Below are 22,396 nucleotides of genomic sequence, written 5' to 3' on the forward strand. Positions count from 1 at the left end.
TCACCTTTGTAACTGTTGTTCTTCGAGATGTGTTGCTCATATTCATTCCACACCCGCCCTCCTTCCCCACTGTCGGAGTAGCCGGCAAGAAGGAACTGAGGAGCGGCCGGGTCGGCAGGGGCATATATACGGTGCCGCAAAGGCGCCACGCCAGGGGGCGCCTGCCGACCCGCCGGGTGTTGCTAGGGGAAAATTCTTCCGACGAACGTGCACGTGGCGTGCGCACACCTACTTGGAATGAATATGAGCAAGCACTCGAAGAAGAACAGATTGTTTAGCATAAGTAGTTAGGGACTATATTCTAAGGGTTCATTCAAAGTAGAGTGGCCCATTAATACCTCTGCAGTCACAGGACTGCAAGGGGGTGGGGTTAGCAGGTTACAGATTGTTGTAAAAAGCCATAAATCCAGAATCTCTGTTCAGTCCATGATTTAGTGTCTAGCAGAGAGTTCTGAATTTAAGCTCCCAGACTAGTCTTTTGAAAGCACTGTGCAGATTTCCTTGAGGATGAGGACTGATGAGTCAGATGTAGAGTGATCGCTTTGTGGAAGTGTTCACCAACAAGTGATAGGGAGTTTTTGTTTTTAAATCATTTCCTGTGACAGTTCATTTGAGAGTGGAGTGATTGCCTGGTTTCACCTACATAGTTATTGTGGCATTTAGTGCCCTGGATGAGATATACCACATGTTGTGATAGGCATGTGTAGGGTCCATGGATCTTGAAAGGTGTGTGGTGGTGGGGCACTGATCATTGCAGCAGATACACAAACAAAAAGGAAGAAATAGTTACACGTTCTGCAGTAACTGTAGTTTGAGATGTGTCCCCCCAGGGGTGCTCCACTCTAGGTTTCCTACTGCCCCTTGAGCCTTTGATAGGACATTTCTCATAGTGTCCGTTCAGTCTGTGCATACGTTAGGCAGCCTCATTCTCTGCTATGAAACTTTGCAGTAGAGAAGGAACTGAGGGTGGTTTGCCAATGCAGTGTTATATCAGGACGGCATGGGGCACAAGACTGACTAACATGTATGCATCCACAGAGACTACTTGAGGAAGAAGTAGTTTTTCCACACAACATACAGTCAACCTGTGTAACTCGTTGCCAGAGGATGTTGTGAAGGCCAAAAATATAACTAGGTTATAAAAAGAATTAGATGAGTTCGTGCAGCATACGTCCATCAATGGCTATTAGCCAGGATGGACAGGGATGCAAAAACATGCTCTGGGTGTCTCTAAACCTTGGACTGCCAGATGCTGGGACTGGATAAGAGGGGATGATCAATCAATGAATTGCCCTATTCTGCTCATTCCCTCTGAAGCATCTGGCACTGGTTGCTGTCAGAAGACAGAATACTGGGCTAGGTGGACTACTGGTCTGACCCACTCTGGCCATGCGTATGTTTATTACAGTAACTCCTCACTTGAAGTCGTCCCAGTTAACATTGTTTCGTTGCTGATCAATTAGGGAACATGCTCATTTAAAGTTGTGCAGTGCTCCCTTCTAATGTTGTTTGGCAGCCGCCTGCTTTGTCCACTGCTTGCAGGAAGAGCAGCCTGTTGCAGCTAGCCAGTGAGGGCTTGGAACCAGGGTGGACCAGCAGCCGCCCTATCAGCTCCCTACTCCCTTAAGTTCCCTGTGCAGCAGCTGCCCAGCAGGCTAGCAATTATAGCTGTCCCTCCCCCCACTGCCATGTGCTGCTCCTACTCTCTGTCTTGGAGCTGCTCCCCAAGACTCCTGCTTGCTGTGCAGGGGGGAGAGGAAGGAAGAAGGGGGATTAATGTCAGGGTGTTCCCCTTCCCCCTGCTTGCCCCCATCTTCCATAGAGCAGGGGGGACACATGACAGGGCTCAGGACAGAGGGAGCTTGCTGGCAGCAGCAGCTGTGGTCTCAGCAAGCTGATCTAATTAACAAGGCAGTGTACTTAAAAGGAGAAATGCTCTCTCTCTCTCACACAGTGTGTGTCTGTCTGCGATGCTCTCTCCCCTCCCTCCATTCCTGTTGCCTTGCAGACTGTGAGAGTTAACCCTTGAGGGCTCAGCCAATTGCTAGTTCATTTAGCAATAAGACATTACCTAGAAAATATCCCACCCTCTGACTTCTCCACCTCAACCAAACTTCACAATCACCACCACTGTGTACCAGTATTAAACTGTTTGTTTAAAACTTACTGTGTGCATGTGTGTACACACACACACGCACACACAATCTTATCTGGTGAAAAAAATTCCCTGGAACCTAACCCCCTCATTTATATTAAGCAAAACGATGCTAAGTGAATCCAATATCCCCATAAGAATTAAAGTCGCATTTTTCAGGAACATAACTACAACATTAAATGAGGAGTTACTGTACTTGAATTAATGTTTTTATTTGCCTGAGGCAACACCCCTACCAGACTGATCAAAAGGCTGAGAGGCAAGAGTTCCTAAATGTAATTATTAATTTAGTCATTCTAATTTTCAAAAATACTTGTATAGATAGCTGCACAAGTTCGTTTACAAATGTTAGAGGCAGGCATACAGAGACAAAGAACGAATGCCATACAGAACATCTGTAGATGCACTTACGATATATTACAAATACTGACAAAAAGGGAACTCAAATAGCATTGCCATAACAAGACAGGAACGTATGCATTTGATGCAGCCTATTTGGTGTAATATTGTTTATATGAATAGATACACAGGTAGCTAGTATGTTTTTTTTTTTTTAAAACAGGTAAACATATTGAAATCTAGAGCTACAAATATCTGTGTGGGTATGCACAAAGAAGTTAGAGTATATAAGGATTAACGAGGACATATGGTGTCATGTAATTTTAGCCCAGAATCCAATTTCTTGTATATGTCCCCATCACAGTAGTATTTCAGCACCTCCTATGAGCCAAAAATAACATTTCCTTCTAGGTTTAGCTGTTTATTGCATGTTGTGAGTAAGCCAGTTTAGTTATTCTTGCCTGATTAAAAGTATGATTTGCTCCATTTTGTGCCTCTCAGGAGGTTAGGTTTTAATCACTCACGGTCTGAAGCATTTCCTGGCACCTATTAAATACCATAACTAGATATTGTTCTGTTTAAAATATTCTTTCAGAAAGTAGAGGCTTGGAGAGAAGCAGCTCATAGCATCAAGGGATTGGTCTTTACTCAATAACGTCCAAAGTTTTTTGCAAGATTGAGGTTGTGGTGACAACATTTGAGTCTGCAGGAAGTCCCAGAAGGACTGTTGTGCACTACTTGTGTCTCCAGCAGAAATTAGAGGCGGAGCTAGTTTTATGGGAGATTACTGGGGTGCAAAAGCATAAAAAGCAGACACGACAAACCCACAGAAAAAAAAAAAATGCAGAAATTGGACTTGTTTTTGTCTTAATTGGCTTGTGAGTTGCTTGTTGGCTAGTTTTTGGCTTGTTGCATCTTTTTGTTTTTTGATCGGCTCCCAGCAAGCAGGGGCAAGAGGGGAGAAGGGGAAAGCAGGGGCAAGGCAGAGAGAGAGCTGGGGTGCACAGCAGGCCGACCACAGTCCCAGACTGCACGCTGGGGGGAATCGTGTCAGAATATTGGGGTTTTTAGGGATTAGCTTGTTTTGGCCTTGTTTTGAAGTGGGATTAGCTTGATTTTTGGTTTATTGTGAAAGTCAGGGTGCTTATTTACCGCATGAAAATTGGCAACTGTGATAAAAAGATAATCTTCAAAATGATGTCACCAATCAGTCTTCATGAACAGAATTTCAGTGGAAAGTTGTCTATCCAGTATGAAACCTCAAATTTTGGCCAAACAATTGAAGTTATATTTTAATCAGACTGAGGTTTCATTTTGAGATTTTGAAACATTCAGATGTCAACCTTTATTGTTTTTACTTTTTAAAAATGAAGTTGTTTTGAACCAAAAACAAAAAAAACTTTATTTAGAAAATGATGAAATAGTATGTTCTGACAATTCTGAAGGTTTTCCAACATTTGTTCTAAGTCAAGAAATTCACTAAAAATCAACCCTTTCCCACAAAAACAGTTTGGTTGTGACAAATCAGCTTTTTCAGTAACGAATGTTGAATCAAAGTCCCAGCTACTTTTACTCAGAGGTGAACAAGGATTAGATCAGAACTATGTTTGTCTAAAATTTTTTCAGTCTCCAAAAGTGAACTGTAGCTCCTAAAAATGGTAAGTCTGCCCTATGAGATGTTAAAGTAATGTTACAATTCTAGGTACTAAATGAAAGAAACATCCAGCTACCTTGAAAGTCTTCAGAATTAGGCAGCTTGACTTCGCAGACGAAGTAATCCTTTTGATCGTTCTATGGATTTGAACAGCAGAAAATGAGAATGGGACACAGTACATTTAAAAATAAGAGAAGCTGCAAATTCCAGCAAAACTTAGAGGCATGTTAAAATGAGACTACAGAGACTTTGTAAAGCATCAGTTAATATAGATGAAAAAATTCAAAATTAAGAAAATTCAGAGTAATGTCTCTCACTCTACATTAAATTTAAAATATTTTCAGAAGACACTCTCAAATAGGAATGGATTCACATTCATTCAACTGAACTTACAAAATCATCTTAAATTTATGTTGAGCAAAGAATGTTGGACCTCAATCTTCTGATGAGCATTTTTTTGCCTAGTATGTTAAAAGTTTAGCTAAGTTAGTGAAGTCTGGTAAGATGATTATCAGCTACTTTTTTATGCTCTCACTATCAGTTTTACTTGCCATTTTATATGCCACCACAAGAGGTCCAAGTTTAAGTTACCATGGGGTGGCGGCAGTATCCTGTTACAGTGCAGCATGATAAGGTCGTTTCCTTGTGTCATTTACAATCTAAGGCCTGGTCTACACCACACGGTTATACCCGAATTTAGCAGAGTTAAACCGATTTAACCCTATACCCGTCCACACAACGAAGCCCTTTATATCGATAAAAAGGGCTCTTAAAACCGATTTCTGTACTCCTCCCCGATGAGGGGAATAGTGCTGAAATTGGTATTGCCATGTCGGATTAGGGTTAGTGTGGCTGCAATTCGATGGTATTGGCCTCTGGGCGGTATCCCACAGATCACCATTGTGACCACTCTGGAAAGCCATCTGAACTGGGATGCACTGGCCAGGCAGACAGGAAAAGCCCCACGAACTTTTGAATTTCATTTCCTGTTTGGCCAGCGTGGAGAGCTCACCAGCAGAGGTAACAATGCAGTCTCCTGAGAATCGAAAAAGAGCTCCAGCATGGACTGCACGGGAGGTAGTGGATCTGATCGCTGTATGGGAAGAGGATTCCGTGCTAACAGAACTCCGTTCCAAAAGACGAAATGAAAATACATTTGAAAAAATTTCCAAGGCCATGATGCAGAGAGGCCACAGCAGGGATTCAGTACGGTGCCGTGTGAAAGTTAAGGAGCTCAGATAAGCCTACCAGAAAACCAAAGAAACAAATGGAAGGTCCGGGGCAGGGCCGAAAACATGCCGCTTCTACACTGAGCTGCATGCAATTCTAGGGGGGGTCCGCCACCACTACCCCACCCCTGTCCATGGATTCCGAGGTGGAGGTGGTAATCTCAGCCATGGCCGAGGATTCTGCAAATGGGGAAGATGAGGAGGAGGTTTCTTAAGGTGTTAGAAACTTACCAAATCAATAGAGTAAATATAGGAGAGCTCTGATAACAACTGTCTGCATCGAATGGTCAACTGTGCATTGGTCTTCAAGAACAATTCTCTTTAGGGAGAGAAAAACCACAATCATTAGTGACCTCAAACTCTTCGCACTATCAACCCCCACCATTCCCAGGAATCACACCCCCAACCTGGGCAAAAAAGAAAGCCCCAGATAAAACTTTGCAGTTGGGAAGATAATTATAGAAAGCAATGCTTGGCTGTACTGCTTGCACCCTTTTCAATTTTGAGAGACCAGTTTTAAGTGTTATAAAGCAATTATTTATATTACAACCGCACCTAAAGGCCCCTTCATCTTATGTGATCTATACACACACAATCCCTGTCCCAAGGTGTTTACAAGCTAAACAAGACAGGAGAAGGGAGCATAGTTACATATTTTACAGATGAGAAAAACGAGGCAGAGATTCAGTGACTTGCGCAAGGTCACGCAACAACTGAGGGAGACGATTTCATGATTCTAGTCAAAATGCCTTAATCACAATACCCTCTTTCCAATTACAGATTAAAAAGATGAATGGAATCATAGGTCCCTTTACCTCTTAGCAGTGCATTCTTTTCTCAACTCATGCAAGGATTCTTTATGCATTTGAAGCCTCTGGTATTCAGTCTCAAATGCCTTTCCTAGAGAACAGAAGGAATCAGAAAAAACATTTAACAGCACTGTATATCCAGTGAACTGACAAGCTTCAATGCTGGAACACTTCTGAAAATTAGATAGAAGCTTGGGTACACAAACTTCTTCAGTTACCATTAGTCATGTTCTCCACAGTGTGCAGCCATATGAGGGAATAGAGTGAATAGCTGTAGAAACCACACCTCCCTATTGCAAAAAAAGCGCATCTCTTTCTGGGATGTATTAGCAGGGGTGTTGAAAACAAAACACGAGAAGTAATTCTTCTGCTCTTCTCAGGCCTCAGCTGGAATATTGTGTCCAGTTCTGGGTGCCAAATTTCAGGAAGGATTTGGACAAACTGGAGACAGTCCAGAGAAGAGCAACAAAAATGATCAAAGGTCTAGAAAACATGATCTATGAGGGAAAACTGAAAAAACTGGGTTTGTTTAGTCTGGGGGAAAAAATTGAGAGGGGACGCGATAACAGTTTTCAAGTACGTAAAGGCTGTTACGAGGAAGAAAAAAATGTTTTTCTTAACCTCTGAGGATAGGACAAGCAATGGGCTTAAATTGCAGCAACGGAAGTTTAGGTTGGACATTAGGAAAAACTTCTGAACTGTCAAGGTGGTTAAGCACTGGAAGAAATTGCCTAGGGAGGTTGTGGAGTCTCCATCATTGTCTAACCTGCTCTTAAAACTCTCCAAAACACCTGTTAGGAATGGTCTAGATAATTAGTCCTGCCATGAGTGCAGGGGACAGGACTAGATGACCTCTCGAGGTCCCTTCCCGTTCTATGACTTTCTTGGTGTGATCTCTACATGGAGCACTCTTATGTGATTTTAGTAGTTAGGCCAGACAAGTATTTTTGATGTCATTTACTTGCATCTTCTAATATCATTCTGATATGCTGTGACTTTATAATTCTTTTAATACAGAGATTGCACAGGCTAAGTGTAAGCCTTTTGGACTCAAGATATCACACATGGCTGCAAACTTTAAAGTGGGAATCCAGCTACTTATATAAGATCATAGAATCAGAATATCAGAGTTGGAAGGGACCTCAGGAGGTCATTTAGTCCAGCAGGACCAATCCCCAGACAGATTTTTGCCCCAGATCCCTAAATGGCCCCTCAAGGATTGAACTCACAACTCTAGGTTTAGCAGGCCAATGCTCAATCCACTTTTGTAGCAGTTTTCATGCTCTCTAAGCAGGCTACTTGGCCTTTTGGATAGGGAGCTGTGAATACTGGCACTAGAAAATTCCTTTCATTCTACACTCACCTTTGTCAAGTAACATATTTTGTTCCTTATGCAGCAAGGCCACCTCTCGACCCAGTGCCTTCTTCTGCCTCTCCAGCTCATGCCGAAGCACCAAAATCTTCAACTGTAAACACTCACTCTTTTTTTTCTATCAAAAAAAAGTAGACAATTGATCAATAAATACACTGAAAGGACTACTTGAATTAAATACAGTAACCAATTCAATTACGTGCATTCCCCAGCAGCACCAAAAATTGGGCTAATAAGTTGCCAAGAAACCATACCTAAATTATAGTTACAAATATGATTTTCAGTTATTGATTTTTTTTTTAAACAGAACATGCACACAATTATATGCTTTGAGGTCAGCAGAGGAAAAAGGTATCAATGGAGATTGCATCGTTTCCCAGAAACTAGCCTGGCTTTGTCTGATGTAACACACAAGTCAGTGGGAAGCTGCAGAATTTTGGCTGGGTCAGTATATATATATTTTATATATGTCTTTGCACAGAAGTATCTGTACCTGTAGGGAATATATTTGTACATACAACATATGGAAAGACAGTTAGAAACATTGCACACCTGCAAGGTATCAGTACTAAAGACAATGAACCAAATTTTGAAAGAGCCACTCATCAAAATATACACCAAACCTTTGGATCTGAAGATGGTTTGTCATGTGAGTAAAATGATTAAATTACTTTTCACCCACTCTGTAGTTAAGAAACAGGATTAAACATGGATATTCCATATTTTGTCAAAACCTTAGCCTAGTTTGATGCACTTACTGAAAGTAGTTCAATATTCTCAGTCCAAGACCTAGCACATCATAAAATGATTGACTCTTTTTTTAAATGGATAGGAGCCAATATAAATTTCTAAATGAAGTCACCATGAGCAATTTTGGCTATATTGGCTCTCAGCTCTGAACTGAGCTCAGCTCTTCTGAGAGAGAAACTAGTGCCAATATGTTGCTTTTCTCTAAAACCCAGCGAGAGCACAAGAGCACAAAGCTATAACTGAATCATAGTTAATATTGAAAATGGACACATCGTTTGTGTGTCTGAAAAGTTGTTACATGCATTGCTCTGAGCCCAAAAGACTGGGCTGCAAATCAGAACAATTATTAGACTCAGCCCAATCAACTAGAAACCACCACCACACTTTCCACTGGTAGATCATTAATCCCAATCTCTAAAATTTTATTTTTGCTGGCAAATGTTTTCTATTCATTATACAGTAGATGTTTATGCACTAGCAGTGTAAAGCATTAAGTGATCTATTAATTTTTTCCCCCCCACTCTCAGTAAAGTAGATATAATCCAAAACCCAATACATTGCACTTTCCAGATAAGTTTCCATTCAAAACAGCTGATATTAAACGTAAGGAGTGTTTTACACTGAAGTTTTAAAAGATGCTTGTGTGGCCACTGGGCATCATTTAACTGCATTGTTTTAAGGAAGTCTACAAGAGTAAGATTTCAAAGTTGAATGTCAAAGCCTACCAGTTCATTGCTTGTGGATGTAAGTCTCAGTTTTTCTTCAATCTCCCTTCCTATTTTCTGAACAGTTACCTGAGTCTGTTTAATTGCACACTGGGCTCTATGAAGCCTGAAAATAAAACACAAGTTATAGAAGGAATGAAAATTTTTTCTCTATAATGTGCCCTTGTAATGAATACACCAGTTACTCCAAACAGCAGAAGCAGTATGAACCCAAAATTACTGACTCCTATTTTAAAAGGGGAAGAATATCAATGATCTCTTTAGACACTGAGGTTTTGTAATTAGATGTCCAAAATGTAGCCCTACGGTCTTAACTCAGCCATGTGTGGCAAATGTTCTCCCCATTAGCTAGGTTGAGACTCGCACCACAGAACTTGAGAGAGTCTACAGGAGGTCAGGTAAGTGGGACATGATGGGCTGTCACAGGGGAGCCCCCACCATGCCACAGGTGACTGGAAGTTGCAAGACCTAAATGGATGAAGGCCAGGATATTATGGGGTGGTTATTACATTTTCAGCACCCTTCAATTTGGCTAACAGGAGCAGGAGGGGAGTTAGGCACTCACTACATACTGCTGAATTGGTTTTTAACTAGAAGTTAAAAGAACCGTGAAGGAATTTAATGGCAAAACACGCTTAAATACTCCTTCCCAGAGCACTAAGAAGTACCATAGGGGAATCTAGCATTTTCAATACTATTTGGGAGAAGAGGAGTGGACTCTGAAAAGATAAACATGTCAAATACTTCTCATAAGGCACATAATTCAGCTTTAATTAATTCACCATTACTATAAAGCAACCAGTAAATAACGCCTGGGGCCATACTTATGACTATGAGAAAACATTTGCTTTACAAGATCGTTCATCGTATCAATTTGGCTCAGAAAGGACCTTGCAGAACAGCAGCATTTTATATTCAGTTTGCATAGGTGTAAGCATTTACATGGGGTGCAAGGCAATTGAGAATAAGGTGCATTAGCTTTAATCTGTCAAAGGAACAGAACATGGGAAATTTCCATTATTCCATGCTCTCATAAGGCACAGGTGGAGTTTCCAAAGGATTCAAAGGGGAGTTTGGTGCTCAGTTCCCTTTAGGTTCCTTTGGAAATCCCAACCCATGAGTCCAGTGGGCGGGGCGGGGGTCGGCACTCGAGAACCTCATCATTGGAGTTTGTCTTTAAAAAAAAAATCCAATGATGGGGCTCGAATGGCTTTTAAAAAACAAAAAACAAAAATGAAATCTGTCAGGGATGGTATAGGTATACTTGGTCCTGCCTCAGTGCAATGGGATGGAATAGATTACTCTAGAGGTCCCTTCCAACCCTATACTTCCATGATTATATGAAGCCACATTGTTCCTCAGCCAGTTAAATCATATGCAAAACACAGAGATCCAAAACAGAACCCACCTAAACAAGGTTTCAAGGCGAGACTATGCTTACAGTAAGATCTCAATTTACTCTAAAAATACAGTTGTTTAAAATCAAAATCAGTATTGCCAAAACACAAAGCAGCCTGAAATAGTGGTGGTGTGAATGCTCGTGAGTTCCAAAATACAAGTGATTCATGGCCATAATTAATGCATGATGAAGTTTGTACCATAGCTTGTTTTAGACAGGCCGTGCCAGTAGTGTCGACTGTTATCCCAAAGGAAATACAGTTAGAGATTCTAGTTTGAACTTTTGCTTCTGAACTAGCAGTGCACTCAGCTCCTGTGGCATGACATGCCTAAATACAGAACAGCAGTGAAAACTCAGCTACACAAGTGCTATTGACTTGAACTTGAGAGAGAACTCTCTTAATTCTCGACCAGAGGACCATTCCTGGGATGTGAAGCCTTGGAGAGATGATCATCAGAAATCCAGTGTAGGTGAACTCAACTATCTTCAAGTCTGGATGCAGTGCTGAGCTGTTGGCCACTTTGTTCTCACATAATAACTGTAATTTAATAGCTTAGATGCCCGAGTATGTTGTTTCCCTGCTTTCAGGTGGTGATAACTTCATACCAAAAGGTGCTACCCTGCAATGAGACAAACATACCACTGCCATAGTGCCTTTTAGCTAAGTCGTCCTATTATGAAATGACTGACATTCATCAAAAGAATGTGGCACGTCCCACACATGAAGTGCATTGCTCATGCTGAATCTCAGAAATTTCTAATACATAGAGGTGAGAGAATGAACCTCTGAAGGGTATCTGTATTCATTTTGAACTAAACCTCTGTCATCAGTTTTAGTATTCTCCACTACGGTATTGTAACTGCCATTGCACTGCAAGTCTGAGATAGCTCCATAGAGAACAAATTTTCCATAACCTCTCTAAACCAAGTTCTCTTAAATTTTTGCATTAATGCGTAATTGCTTGAACTACATTCTTAGAGATTAAGAACAGGATTTACTGCTGCATTTGTAAAGCCAATCTTCCTTACACTTTTTACTGTCAATTACTTCAATACTACTCTCTACTTACTCCTAAATACTAAACCCAGTTGGTTAACATTTTGAAGTCAGGATTTCCTGACACATGTTCACACTAATTACAGTAGCTCTACCTGCTCTAAGAGTCTGCAGTTTTACACTTGCAACTCACACAGAAAAAACTCAGACTTGGAGAAGCGGCTGCAGTAGAATTTCGGTGCCATTTTAGAGACAATCCACTTGTCAATGTTGGCAGACACACACCATGACATACATTGCTGAGGACTGCAAAATGACTCCGCTCCCCGGAGGTGTTCGTGCCCTGAACACTGTTGATAAGAACGCTGTGGTTTGGCTTGACCAGATTGCATATGCCAAATAAACACTTAATGACCAGCTACAGCTCTTGATCCAGAGAGTCAACTCCCAGAGATCTGTTTATACCAAGGACTTTACATATTAAAACTAAGTTTATCTATATTGGACTACAATGCATCTTGAAGACCACAGCATTAGTCTGCACCAGTAATTGCTCCATTAATTTTAGAAGACTTGTCCTAATAAAGACACACAGATTAAAGTTCGCTACTTTGCAATTTTCTCCCACCTTTATCTCCATTCTAAGTAATCGGGCATTACTCCTTTTAGAAATGTGGGGAGACTGATGAAAGGAACCACTTCCAGCTTTCATAATATTTTAATAAAACTAAAATACCAGTTTTCTTTTACAAATATCCAAATAGTTATTAGCATTCTTCAAAACAGTTTGGCTCTCCACAATGGAAGCAGATGTGTTAAATTTCAGCATGCATAATATATAGTCTAGTGTTCAAAAACTTTACCTTCCAGCATACCCACAGCTAGCTCAGAATTCAACTGCCCTGGGCAGCTGAAGGGATCCTTATGAAGAAAGGTTACAAATGCACACCACTAGAAGAGGTAGCCAGGTCCCCAGCAAGTTGAGGAACTCCACGTGGTAATGAGAGCAGACAGGAAAACCAAGCATGCCTGCTTCCCAGAGTCATGGAGTCTGTAGGACAAGATAACTTCCTGAGCCACATGAAATTCTGTACAGTTAAACTGAGTTCTCAGAGTTCAGACTGTTCACATTCCTGCCATGCAAAAGTTCCTATATAAAAAAGCCTATTCCCAGTTCTGTCTTCAGTGCACAGGAACTGATTTAATTCAACAAGCTCACTAGCATTTGCCTTTGATCAATATCCTCCTCCTTCTATCTTCTGTGGTATGAATCCTCATTTCAATCTTATGCTAAATAATTCCTGTGAAATTCTTTTGTTTATTCTTCAGAGTATTTGCAGATTTTGTTGTCCAACCCTTTCAGTCAAGCTACACATTTGACTCCTTTAAAATCCGCCCCCCCAAGAAACAATTCCTCCAGAACCCTGTTTTCTACAAGGTTTCTCTGAAATCAGTGCAATTTATCAGTGTGTGTCTAAGATTAAGATGCCCAGAAATGACCATCATTTTCCAGTTATTTATGTCACATAGGTGCGTAGAGACGTTCCAGCGATGAAATGACTATATAGTTCAAAATTTCATTGGCTTATTTTGCTGCCATTTCATAGGGCAGACTCCTATTTAATTTACTGTCCTGTTGATTCTGCTCTCTCAGCTTCATTAGTTTCCAAGTTACTCCTTTTCAAAGGTCTGGATCACTGCCTCTCCCCCCCACTCTAGTTACAGACAGCAGAGGTCTGTTCTATCCTAGGGAATTAATTGAGTCTAACTGAAATCCACACCCTTGAGTGACGCACTTAAATCCACCTAACACTCAGCGTAGACAGCAGTAAATCGATGTGAGAATTCTCCCTTCGCCCTAGCGGCCGCCTCTCAAGAAGGTGGTTTACCTACACCGACCCCTCCTGTCAGCACAGGTAGTGTCTTCACCGAAGCAGTGCAACTGCACCGCTACAGCATTTTAAGTGTACAAAAGCCCACAGAAAGATACAAAATACTGCATTTTCCCCCTAGCGTCAATCCCCTTTAGTTCTTTTCTGCTTAACTTCAGTTCATTCTGGGCCCCTTTGTATTTTCTTCTTTCAAATCTTTGCTGGCATTTGCTGCTCCTTGCAATTTGGTATCAATACTAAAAGTGGGCTGTTGTATTCAGTCTTCTACATCATCAACGAAGGTACTGAGTAAAATTTTCAAAAGTGCCTAAGTGACTTAAGAGCTAGAATCCAATTTATGTCCCATTTTTCAAAAGTTGAAAAATGAAAACAGGACTTAGGCACTTTTGAAAATAATATGCTCTGGCAAAGCTCTGGCTAAACTGTAACTTTTTTTTTAAAGTATTTTTTTTAAAGCCATGGCTCTCAGGCATGTTGTGCAATATTTCAATTAGTAACCGCCAAGGATGTCTTTCAGAATTTTTCATGTTGAGAGGTTTTATAGTCATCTCACACCCACATTAAGGTCGATAAACACTGCAGATATTGATACAGGCTTCCTTAAGCCAGTACGTACTTAGCAGGATATTTTTTCATGGTGGTGAATTTATATGCAAGTTATTCCAGACCTATTTAAATTGCTACACAGGATAGTTCTATATGGCAATTCAATCCCACAATCAAATCTGCTTATATTAAATGAGAGACTTTAATTTTAAACCAAATATCAGGCAGACCAATTCCAATCATTTCCTTGTGGTCAGAAATACAAATTGTTTAACTGTTATATTTGATTGCCCAGATGCCTTCACAACAGTGCCATCTGAAGTAAGGTATCAGTATGTACACACTCAATGAATACAGAGGATTTGTGTATTAAGTGTTGCCTTGTTAGATGGGGTGGGATCTGAGTTACTACAGAGAATTCTTTCCTGGGTTCTGGCTGGTGAGTCTTACCCACATGCTCAGAGTTTAACTGATCGCCATATTTGGGGTCAGGAAGGAATCTTCCTCCAAGGAAGATTGGCAGAGGCCTTGGAGGTTTTACGCCTTCCTCTGCAGCGTGGGGCATAGGTCACTTGCTGGAGGATTCTCTGCAGCTTGAGGTCTTTAAACCACGATTTGAGGACTTCAGTAACTCAGGCATAGGTTAAGGGTTTGTTACAGGAGTGGGTGGGTGAGATTCTGTGGGCTGCGTTGTGCTGGAGGTCAGACTAGATGATCATAATGGTCCTTTCTGACCTTAAAGTCTATGAATCTGAGTTTTTTAAAAAGGCTCCACAGTAAGGCTCTGTCCACAGCTAAAGTTAAACTTTCCAAAATTAAAGTTGTAAGGGATTTCCCTATTAGTAACACTCCAACTGAATGCCCATAAAATAAATTGTAGGCATTGAGGTGTGCACTACTCACAGTAATATATTGGGCAAGTTACGTGCACCTCTTCCCCATGCCAAGGGAGAAGAGAACTATCCGTTTAGCTAGAAGTGTCACACTGTTGTGAACAGACTCAACTGAGTGCCTACCTCAGGGCAGACTATCAAAAACAGGACAGACACCTCAAACTAGTAGTATGTTCTATAATTAGATTTCACCAATGGTAACAACGTGAAGTCCTGGATCATTGTACCAGTCTTATCATAGAGTACAGACAATCCCCTTAGGCTCTCCAGTCTACCTTGCCACAATGTATGTATTTTTCCCCTCAGGTTGTTTCCAGTCCCATGAGACCAATCACTTACCCCAGAACAAATGGTACCCTAGATCTTGGATCAGTAACTAGTTAAAAAGATAGAAAACAAAGGGTAGGAATAAATGGTCAGTTTTCAGAATAGAGAGAGGTAAATAGTGGTGTCTGTACTATGAAACATATTCATAAATGATCTGGAAAAGAGGTGTAAACAATGAGGTGGCGAAGTTTGCAGATGAGATACAAAATATTCAAGATAGTCAAGTCCAAAGCAATACTGGGTGGCTGAGGCAACAAAATGGCAGATGAAATTCAGTGTTGAAAAATGCAAAGTAATGCACTATTGGAAAATATAATCCCAGCTATACATATAAATGATGGGGTCTAAATTGCTGTTATTACTCAAGAAGATCTTGGAGTCATTGTAGATAGTGCTCTGAAAACATCCATTCAATGTGCAGCAGAAGTCAAAAAGTTAATGTTGGAATCATTCAAAAAGGAATAGATAATACAAAATATATTGCCTCTATATAAATCCATGGTACACCCACATGCTGAATATGCAACAGATCTGGTCGACCCACCTCAAAAAAGATTACTGGCATTTGGAAAGTGTAAATAGAAAAAGGCAACAAACAAACGATTAGGAGTACAGACAGCTTCCGTATGAGGAGAGATTAAAAAACCTGACTTTTCAGCTTGGAAAAGACAATTAAGGGAGGATCAATGAGGTCTATTAAATCATGACTGGTGTGAGAAGTAATAAGGAAGTGTTATTTACTCCTTTCTCATAACACAAGAACTTACGGGTCATCAAATGAAATTAATAGGCAGCAGTTTGAAAAACAAAGAAGTATTTCTTCACACAACGCACAGTCAACCTGTGGAACACTTTGCCAGAGATGTTGTGAAGGCCAAGACTATAAAAGGTTCAAAAAGGAACTAGGCGAGTTCATGGGAGGATAGCCCATCAATGCTATTAGTCAAGATGGCAGAGATTGTGTCCTAGTTTCTGTTTGCCAGGAGCTGGGAATGAAGCGACAGGGGGTGGATCACTTGATGATTCCCTGTTCTGTTCATCCTCTGGGGCACTGGCATTGGCCACTTGCCATGAGTGGATGGGGCAATTAATGCTTATCTTATAATGGCTACTGAATTTTTGACAGTTGGCTGGGGGTGGGGAAGGGGGGCGGGTGCACAATTCCTATGCTAGGTTCACAGTTCAGAGCAAACATTTTCAAAGTTGTAAGCAAAATCTATGCATTTCTTATAGCACGGAATACGAGATGTTGTAAGTGAGATTAATATATTCATAGAGTCTTAACACTAAAAACAGTCTTATAAGACAATACCTATTTTAAACAAAACTAACATACAAATGACTGATTCAGTTCCAACTAGTTTTTCAGTTCTTAGCTAATACCTACAGCTTTGTCAGAAGTGCGACTTAGTTTACCAGCATCACAATAACTCAATTTTCTGTAAAGACAATCAATAAGCGGTTGATTAATGTTCTAGGAGTGTCTAGCACAGCAAATGAGACTCAATTCTGTCAGAGAAGAGTCATACAGGGTGGGCAAACTTTTGGCCTGAGGGCCACATCGGGTTTCCCAAAATTGTAGGTAGGGCTTGGCTGGGCTGGGGGCTGTCTCCCCCCAAACAGCCAGCGTGGCCCGCGTCCCCACCTCTATCTAAACCCCCCCCCCCCCGCTTCTTGCCTCAATGGCTCCCCCGGGACTCCTGCCCATCCAACTCCCCCGCTCCCTGTCCTCTGATCACCCCTGACTGCCCTCTGCCACCCCATCCAACCCCCTCTCTCATTCTTGGCTGCTCCCCCGGGACCCCTGCCTCATCCAGCCCCCTGAACTCCCCTGCCCTCTGACCGCCCCGACTCCATCCACACTCCCACCCCCTGACCACCACCCCTAACTCCCCTGCCCTCTATCCAACCCACAGAGCACTGGTGGCTGGCGCCATTACAGCTGCCCCACCCAGAGCACCGGGTCAGGTTGTGGCTCTGCAACTGTGCTGCCCGGCTGCCCAGAGCGTTGTGCCAGCAGCGCAGTGTACTGAAGCTGTAGGGGTGAGGAGACAGAAGGGGAGGTGCCTGGGGTTAGCCTCCCGGGCCAGGAGCTCAGGGGCCAGGCAGGAGGGTCCCACGGGCCACAGAAGTTTGCCCACCTCTGGTCTATCATTATAGAAGAAGTAGTGGAACTGCCGTCGTCTCCGTCCTACATCACACAGACCATGATCCTGATTCTTTTTGTTTTACTGTTACTCTAGTCCCCGTGAGCTGCAGTGCAATTCTCCAAAATCATGCAAGTTTCATGCATTTTAGAAAAGCTACATTGGGGGGAGGACCACCCAAAAGTAATTTGGAGAGGTAGAATAGTTGAATTCTTATTCCTCCTCCCAAGCCCTTATCACAGCAATCAGGATGTTTTAGAGAGTGGAAGAGGAAACACCTCTTTCTTCCTTCCAAAAGGGGGGGGGGGAAAAAGGAAAGAGGGAATGAGGTGAGTACACAACATCAAAAACTTGAGACCTTTACTAGTCAGAAACCAAAAATCAAAGACTGATTCCCTAAACCGGATACCAGATGCTGGTAGAAATCCAAACTACTTCTGCTCGTCTCAGTAACTGACATTAGTGGGAGTACTGATGTCAATTGAGGATTGCAGAATATGGCCCTCAATCTGCAAAGTCTTTGGACTCCTTCCACTATGCTATGGATATCTTAAGACCAGAGCACTTGTGCTAATTAGTTGCAAGATCACAAGACTTTGGAAGAGTGAATGATCTGTGTGTGTTGGCAGTCTATACAATGTCAATGATATCATGGAGTCACGGCTGATACAAATTCATGGTCAATTTCTGTTTTCTTAAGAAATTTGTCCTTTGTCATAGAGAGCAATCTGCTATTCATTTTCTTCTCTGTGTGTTTGGAGGCTATTTAGGGTAGTCACAATTGTTAGACCATAGCTTTTACTTTGTAGACTGGTAATCTTTTCTTTTATACTTGCTATGGATTTGCATTTAGCTGAGCTTTCTGATTTTATTAGACATTTCTTTGATACATACAGATGATTAATTCTGTTTGAAAGACTATCCAATTTTTTGGATTTTTCTTGCTCTTTGTGTTCTCTTCCTTCCATCTCTGTATCTGAACTTTCATGTACAGTATTTGAATTTTTGGTTGTCAGCCATGATTACCCAGACTAAATAAAATAGTGACACATGCTATAGCTCTCACAAGAGAAATAAATATACTGAAAGTCCAATTTGCCAAAACAACCTTAGTTTACACTAAATTTCTTTAAACAGACTATTGACACTGGGGATTTAGAAAACAGAACAAAGCTTTTTTGGCAACAAAGAGAGATATGGGATATCCAAATTGCAAACACCCAGCCCCATTATTAAAAATAAGACTTCTATTAAACAGATATTAAATAAAAATACAAAGCCTGTATAAACATTTCTTTACATTTGTTCAGAGACTAGATTCTAGGAAGCTCCCGCCAGACTCCAGCCAATTTTAAAAAAAAATTTTTTACAAAAGCCCCATTAAAATGTCCTTTACTTTTTCTTCATTTCCTTTCCACCCTACAACATCCAACAGATTTTTCTGCTTCATAATCAACCTCACCATCACCCAACTTGTTTAGAAATGTGACAAGGATCTTGCAATGTGAGCTGGGTGAAGAAGCAGAAAGTAGTGGTGATGGGAAGAGGAAGGACGGAGCCTGAAGACCTAGGTTCTATTCCTGGCACTGACATTGACTTCCTGTGTGATCTTGAGAAAGGTACTTTACAGAAGAAGTTGCTGGGGCACAGAGGTGAAGTGTAGGCTGCTGAAACACGTTGGACTCTTGGATGAAATGTGCTATGAAAATGCAAAATATTCAGAGGGATGACAATCCAGAATGTAAGATTATTTCCTGTTGGGTGGAAAAAAGCTCTTATCTTGAGGTGAGGTGGGCAAGCACCCATTCCTAGGATTCAAATCAATGGTAGCCAGAGTCAAAAATCATAAGGAACAGGAAAAATGCATCTGTGCTTACCTGAAAATCTCCTCTCTTCAAGAAAGATTTTTTTGGTCAAAAGAAAGGAAATGGCATTCAGAGAAGATAAAACCCAATTTTTAAAAAATGACTTATTTAAATTATAAGTTTTTCTTCTAAAAAATAAGCCTGTTTAAAATTAAATCTGAATTTAATACAACATACATGAAGGCTAAGCTTACAGTAATCTCTTAACACATTTGATAAAAAAATGCTGTATCCATGAGCCTCAATCAAAAACCTTTGAGTTAAAGACTGCTTTTCTCCATAAAGAAAGATGGTTTTTCCTTTGATTCTATCTTTGGAAGTCAAGCTTTATGTATATGGCACAATAGGTCATGTATTATATTAAGGACTTGATCCTGTGCTACTAGGTGCAAGAGACTGGCAAAGTCATCACAGGCATTAGGATTGGTGTCCCCTGGAGTCCAGGGGACACCATAATTTATCTCATCAGGATCATCCACTGAGCCCACAAGAGCGTAAGACCACTCAGGTTTTATGGCTTCTCCCCTGAAACTCCGTTCACCATGGCAACTTACTCTCCATCTCATGACAGAACACTGATCTGCCCAGTAGCTACCAGCCCTTATTTCTGGATGGTTCAGGGCACTTCACGCAAACAGCCTTGCTCTGTCTTCTTGCACGTGTACACAGGCAGAGACACAAACAAGCAGAAATCCATTAATTTCTCAACTGCCTCACTGCCTCTAAATAAAATACTGTAGTGCAAAGAGGCACATGGGTTACACAAGCAGAAGTCTTGGATTGTTAGTTCTTTTGTTTTTTCTGGCGGGGAAGGGATGGGGCAGGTGAGTTTTGTAACAAAGGAAAAGCAGCAGCGTGTGCAACCAGAAAGGAATAACACTTGTGTCAAAGCAGGGCACTGCAGGAAGGACAGCGTTTTTAGAGTGGAGCGAGTGCGCTGATTTCAACACCTGGGAACTGGAGGGGAAAAAACTGCCATGGCTGCAGGTTGGAAAAGTCACCCTGTGTGGGAATATTTTTCAGGAGTTCCTGTACCTCTGAGTGAAAAAGGAATACTTGCCAAATGTAAACAGTGCAGCAAAAATGAAAGGCCTAGTTTTTAGAATGAAACATTATGAAAGATTACTCCTCAAAAGACAGCGGCTTTAAAGACAACAATGTGGGACATGTCTTAAGAATCTGGATCAACCATTAGTAAAAAAAAAAAAAAAAAACTTATTTGTGCACCACCATGTATGTGTCCTGCCTACCATGTCTTACTATTCTAGTAAACAGACTGCCATAAATTTGTGTTTGAGTAGGTTACTTAGGAATTTCAAAATATAATTGGTATATTACTTTGGAGTAGTTAGTTACATTTTTACTGTTACTGCTGGACTTCTGAAATTATTTTTATCACTCAATATAATCAAACTCAATATTTTTATCACTCAATATAATCAAACATCCAAAGGTGAAATTTCCTGTTTAAAGTTCAGACGAAAAGATTGCTCAGTTCAAATTCTCTCTTTCATCTTGTTCAGATGAAACATTTCATTGATATAGTTCAATCCCTATGACCAGGCTACTCTCCACCTGGCAGAGCACACATTGCTGGAAAGAGGAAATTGAACACTGTGCAAAAAACATTGAAGGGAAATTCATTAATCTGAGTCTTGGTGGGTGGAACAATGTATACAATGATCCAGTAACATATGCTTATGTGACAACAGAAGATGGGTTTGTATATATCTTATAGCAACAGTTGGCACAAGAAAATGCTCATACACCAGTATACTTAGAAGTACAAGTAAAAGCTATAACAAATTTAAAAATTCAAATGTCCAGTGTGCAGCTTTATCACAGACAATGCTGCAAATGTGGATGAGAAGAAATTCAGAAGACGATAATGAAGGGAACCTGAAACTTAACACATATCGGTGCAGTCTTCATCTGATGCATCTTTAAGCCAAAGATTTAAGTACAACTCCAAGAATAAAAAGGAAAAATGTTGTTGAAATTGCAAAATATTGCCATAATCATTTTGATTCAGCTTCACTGAAGAAAGAATAACTATTGTTTCATCTTCTTTTGGAATCCATAAGTACTTTATCCAAGTATTCATTTTAAACCAGTTTGGTTTTCCAGTAGCAGACCTCAGATCCATCCAAAGATCCAGGGTTAGGTCAATCAGTCCCAAAAGTCATAGCCTCTTCAGTCAGAAAGGCATAAGCAGCAGTATCATTACTGCTCTTTTTTTCTTATTTTTTGCATTGTCCTAGGGAGCCGCAGAAAAGATTGTAAGCCATAGCGGCGACCAGGCCCAGTTTTGCAGGAGGTCACTCACCACCTCACATCTCCGGTTCTGACACAGAGGACTCAGGGTACTTTATTTACTATTTCCAGATGCAAAGAGGTCGATCATCAGTCCACCAAGTTGACTGATAAGCAAGCTTTCTGTAGCCACTATATTAATCAGACATCTGCCATGCAAATCTTGGTGATCATGACTGGCCATGTACATAGAAATAAAACTTTGGTCCAGCCAAGCCAGAAGCATAGGATATGCATCTCTCTACGATGGGCTAACTGCATTCTTCCAAATTACAAAAAAAAAGACATGTTGACCATAGTGACTGGAACAGGTCTGTTTTCCATGGAAGGAGGAGTGCTCCTCAATCAATGTGTTCCACTATGCTCTTTCAGGTACCAGTTCTCTGAAGTGAATCAGGAATTATTTTTTATTTATTTATTTTTTAACAAACAGGAAGATATCCAAATCTCTGCAATTACCACTTGTGGAAGTGAAGAACATACAATTGGAACTAGATTTGACATAAAATAAGATGAAATGCAGAGGGGATAGCTGGATTACTGTATAGGTATGATGAATTCTATCACTGAAGCATGCACATGTGAGTTCAGAATCCCCAACAGACTCCACTAAATAGGTGTTTTTTTTGTTTGGTTAGTTCTGTGGCAACACTTGTTCTCATTACATCCATCTTCACATTCTTCCGAGATGAAACCTTATACCCAACATCCTCAGCTCAGGCCTATTACTCACTTGCCTGACAACAAATGTCTGTGCGTCCTTATCACTATGTTTGATTCAGTTTCCTATACGGAACCCTGATCGGAGTGAGAGGAGCAGGGGGAAAAGGTCCAGGGAGAGAGAAGTGAATTTCATAGATACGTAGATCTGACCTCCCACATAACAGGCCACAGAACTTTCCCAAAAATTCCTAGAGCAGATTTAAAAAATGGTCAATGATGGAGAATCCACCACAACCCTTGGTAAATTGTTCCAGTGGTTAA

At 40.9% G+C, this 22,396-nt stretch overlaps 1 protein-coding gene across 4 annotated transcripts in view; it reads right to left on the reverse strand.

The window, feature by feature from the left end:
• Nucleotides 1–22,396, reverse strand: part of UVRAG (UV radiation resistance associated) — a 160,870-nt gene that overhangs the window by 86,269 nt on the left and 52,205 nt on the right. For all 4 annotated transcript variants that reach the window (XM_075061809.1, XM_075061811.1, XM_075061810.1 and 1 more), the window contains 5 exons: nt 9,034–9,139; nt 7,550–7,676; nt 6,193–6,277; nt 5,609–5,696; nt 4,225–4,285 (listed from right to left, as the gene is read on the reverse strand). In XM_075061809.1, coding sequence (XP_074917910.1) covers nt 4,225–4,285; nt 5,609–5,696; nt 6,193–6,277; nt 7,550–7,676; nt 9,034–9,139 — 467 coding nt within the window. The remainder of the gene's footprint in view (nt 1–4,224; nt 4,286–5,608; nt 5,697–6,192; nt 6,278–7,549; nt 7,677–9,033; nt 9,140–22,396) is intronic.

Source organism: Chelonoidis abingdonii, chromosome 1, assembly GCF_003597395.2.
Source record: "Chelonoidis abingdonii isolate Lonesome George chromosome 1, CheloAbing_2.0, whole genome shotgun sequence".
Classification (NCBI taxonomy): domain Eukaryota; kingdom Metazoa; phylum Chordata; order Testudines; family Testudinidae; genus Chelonoidis; species Chelonoidis abingdonii.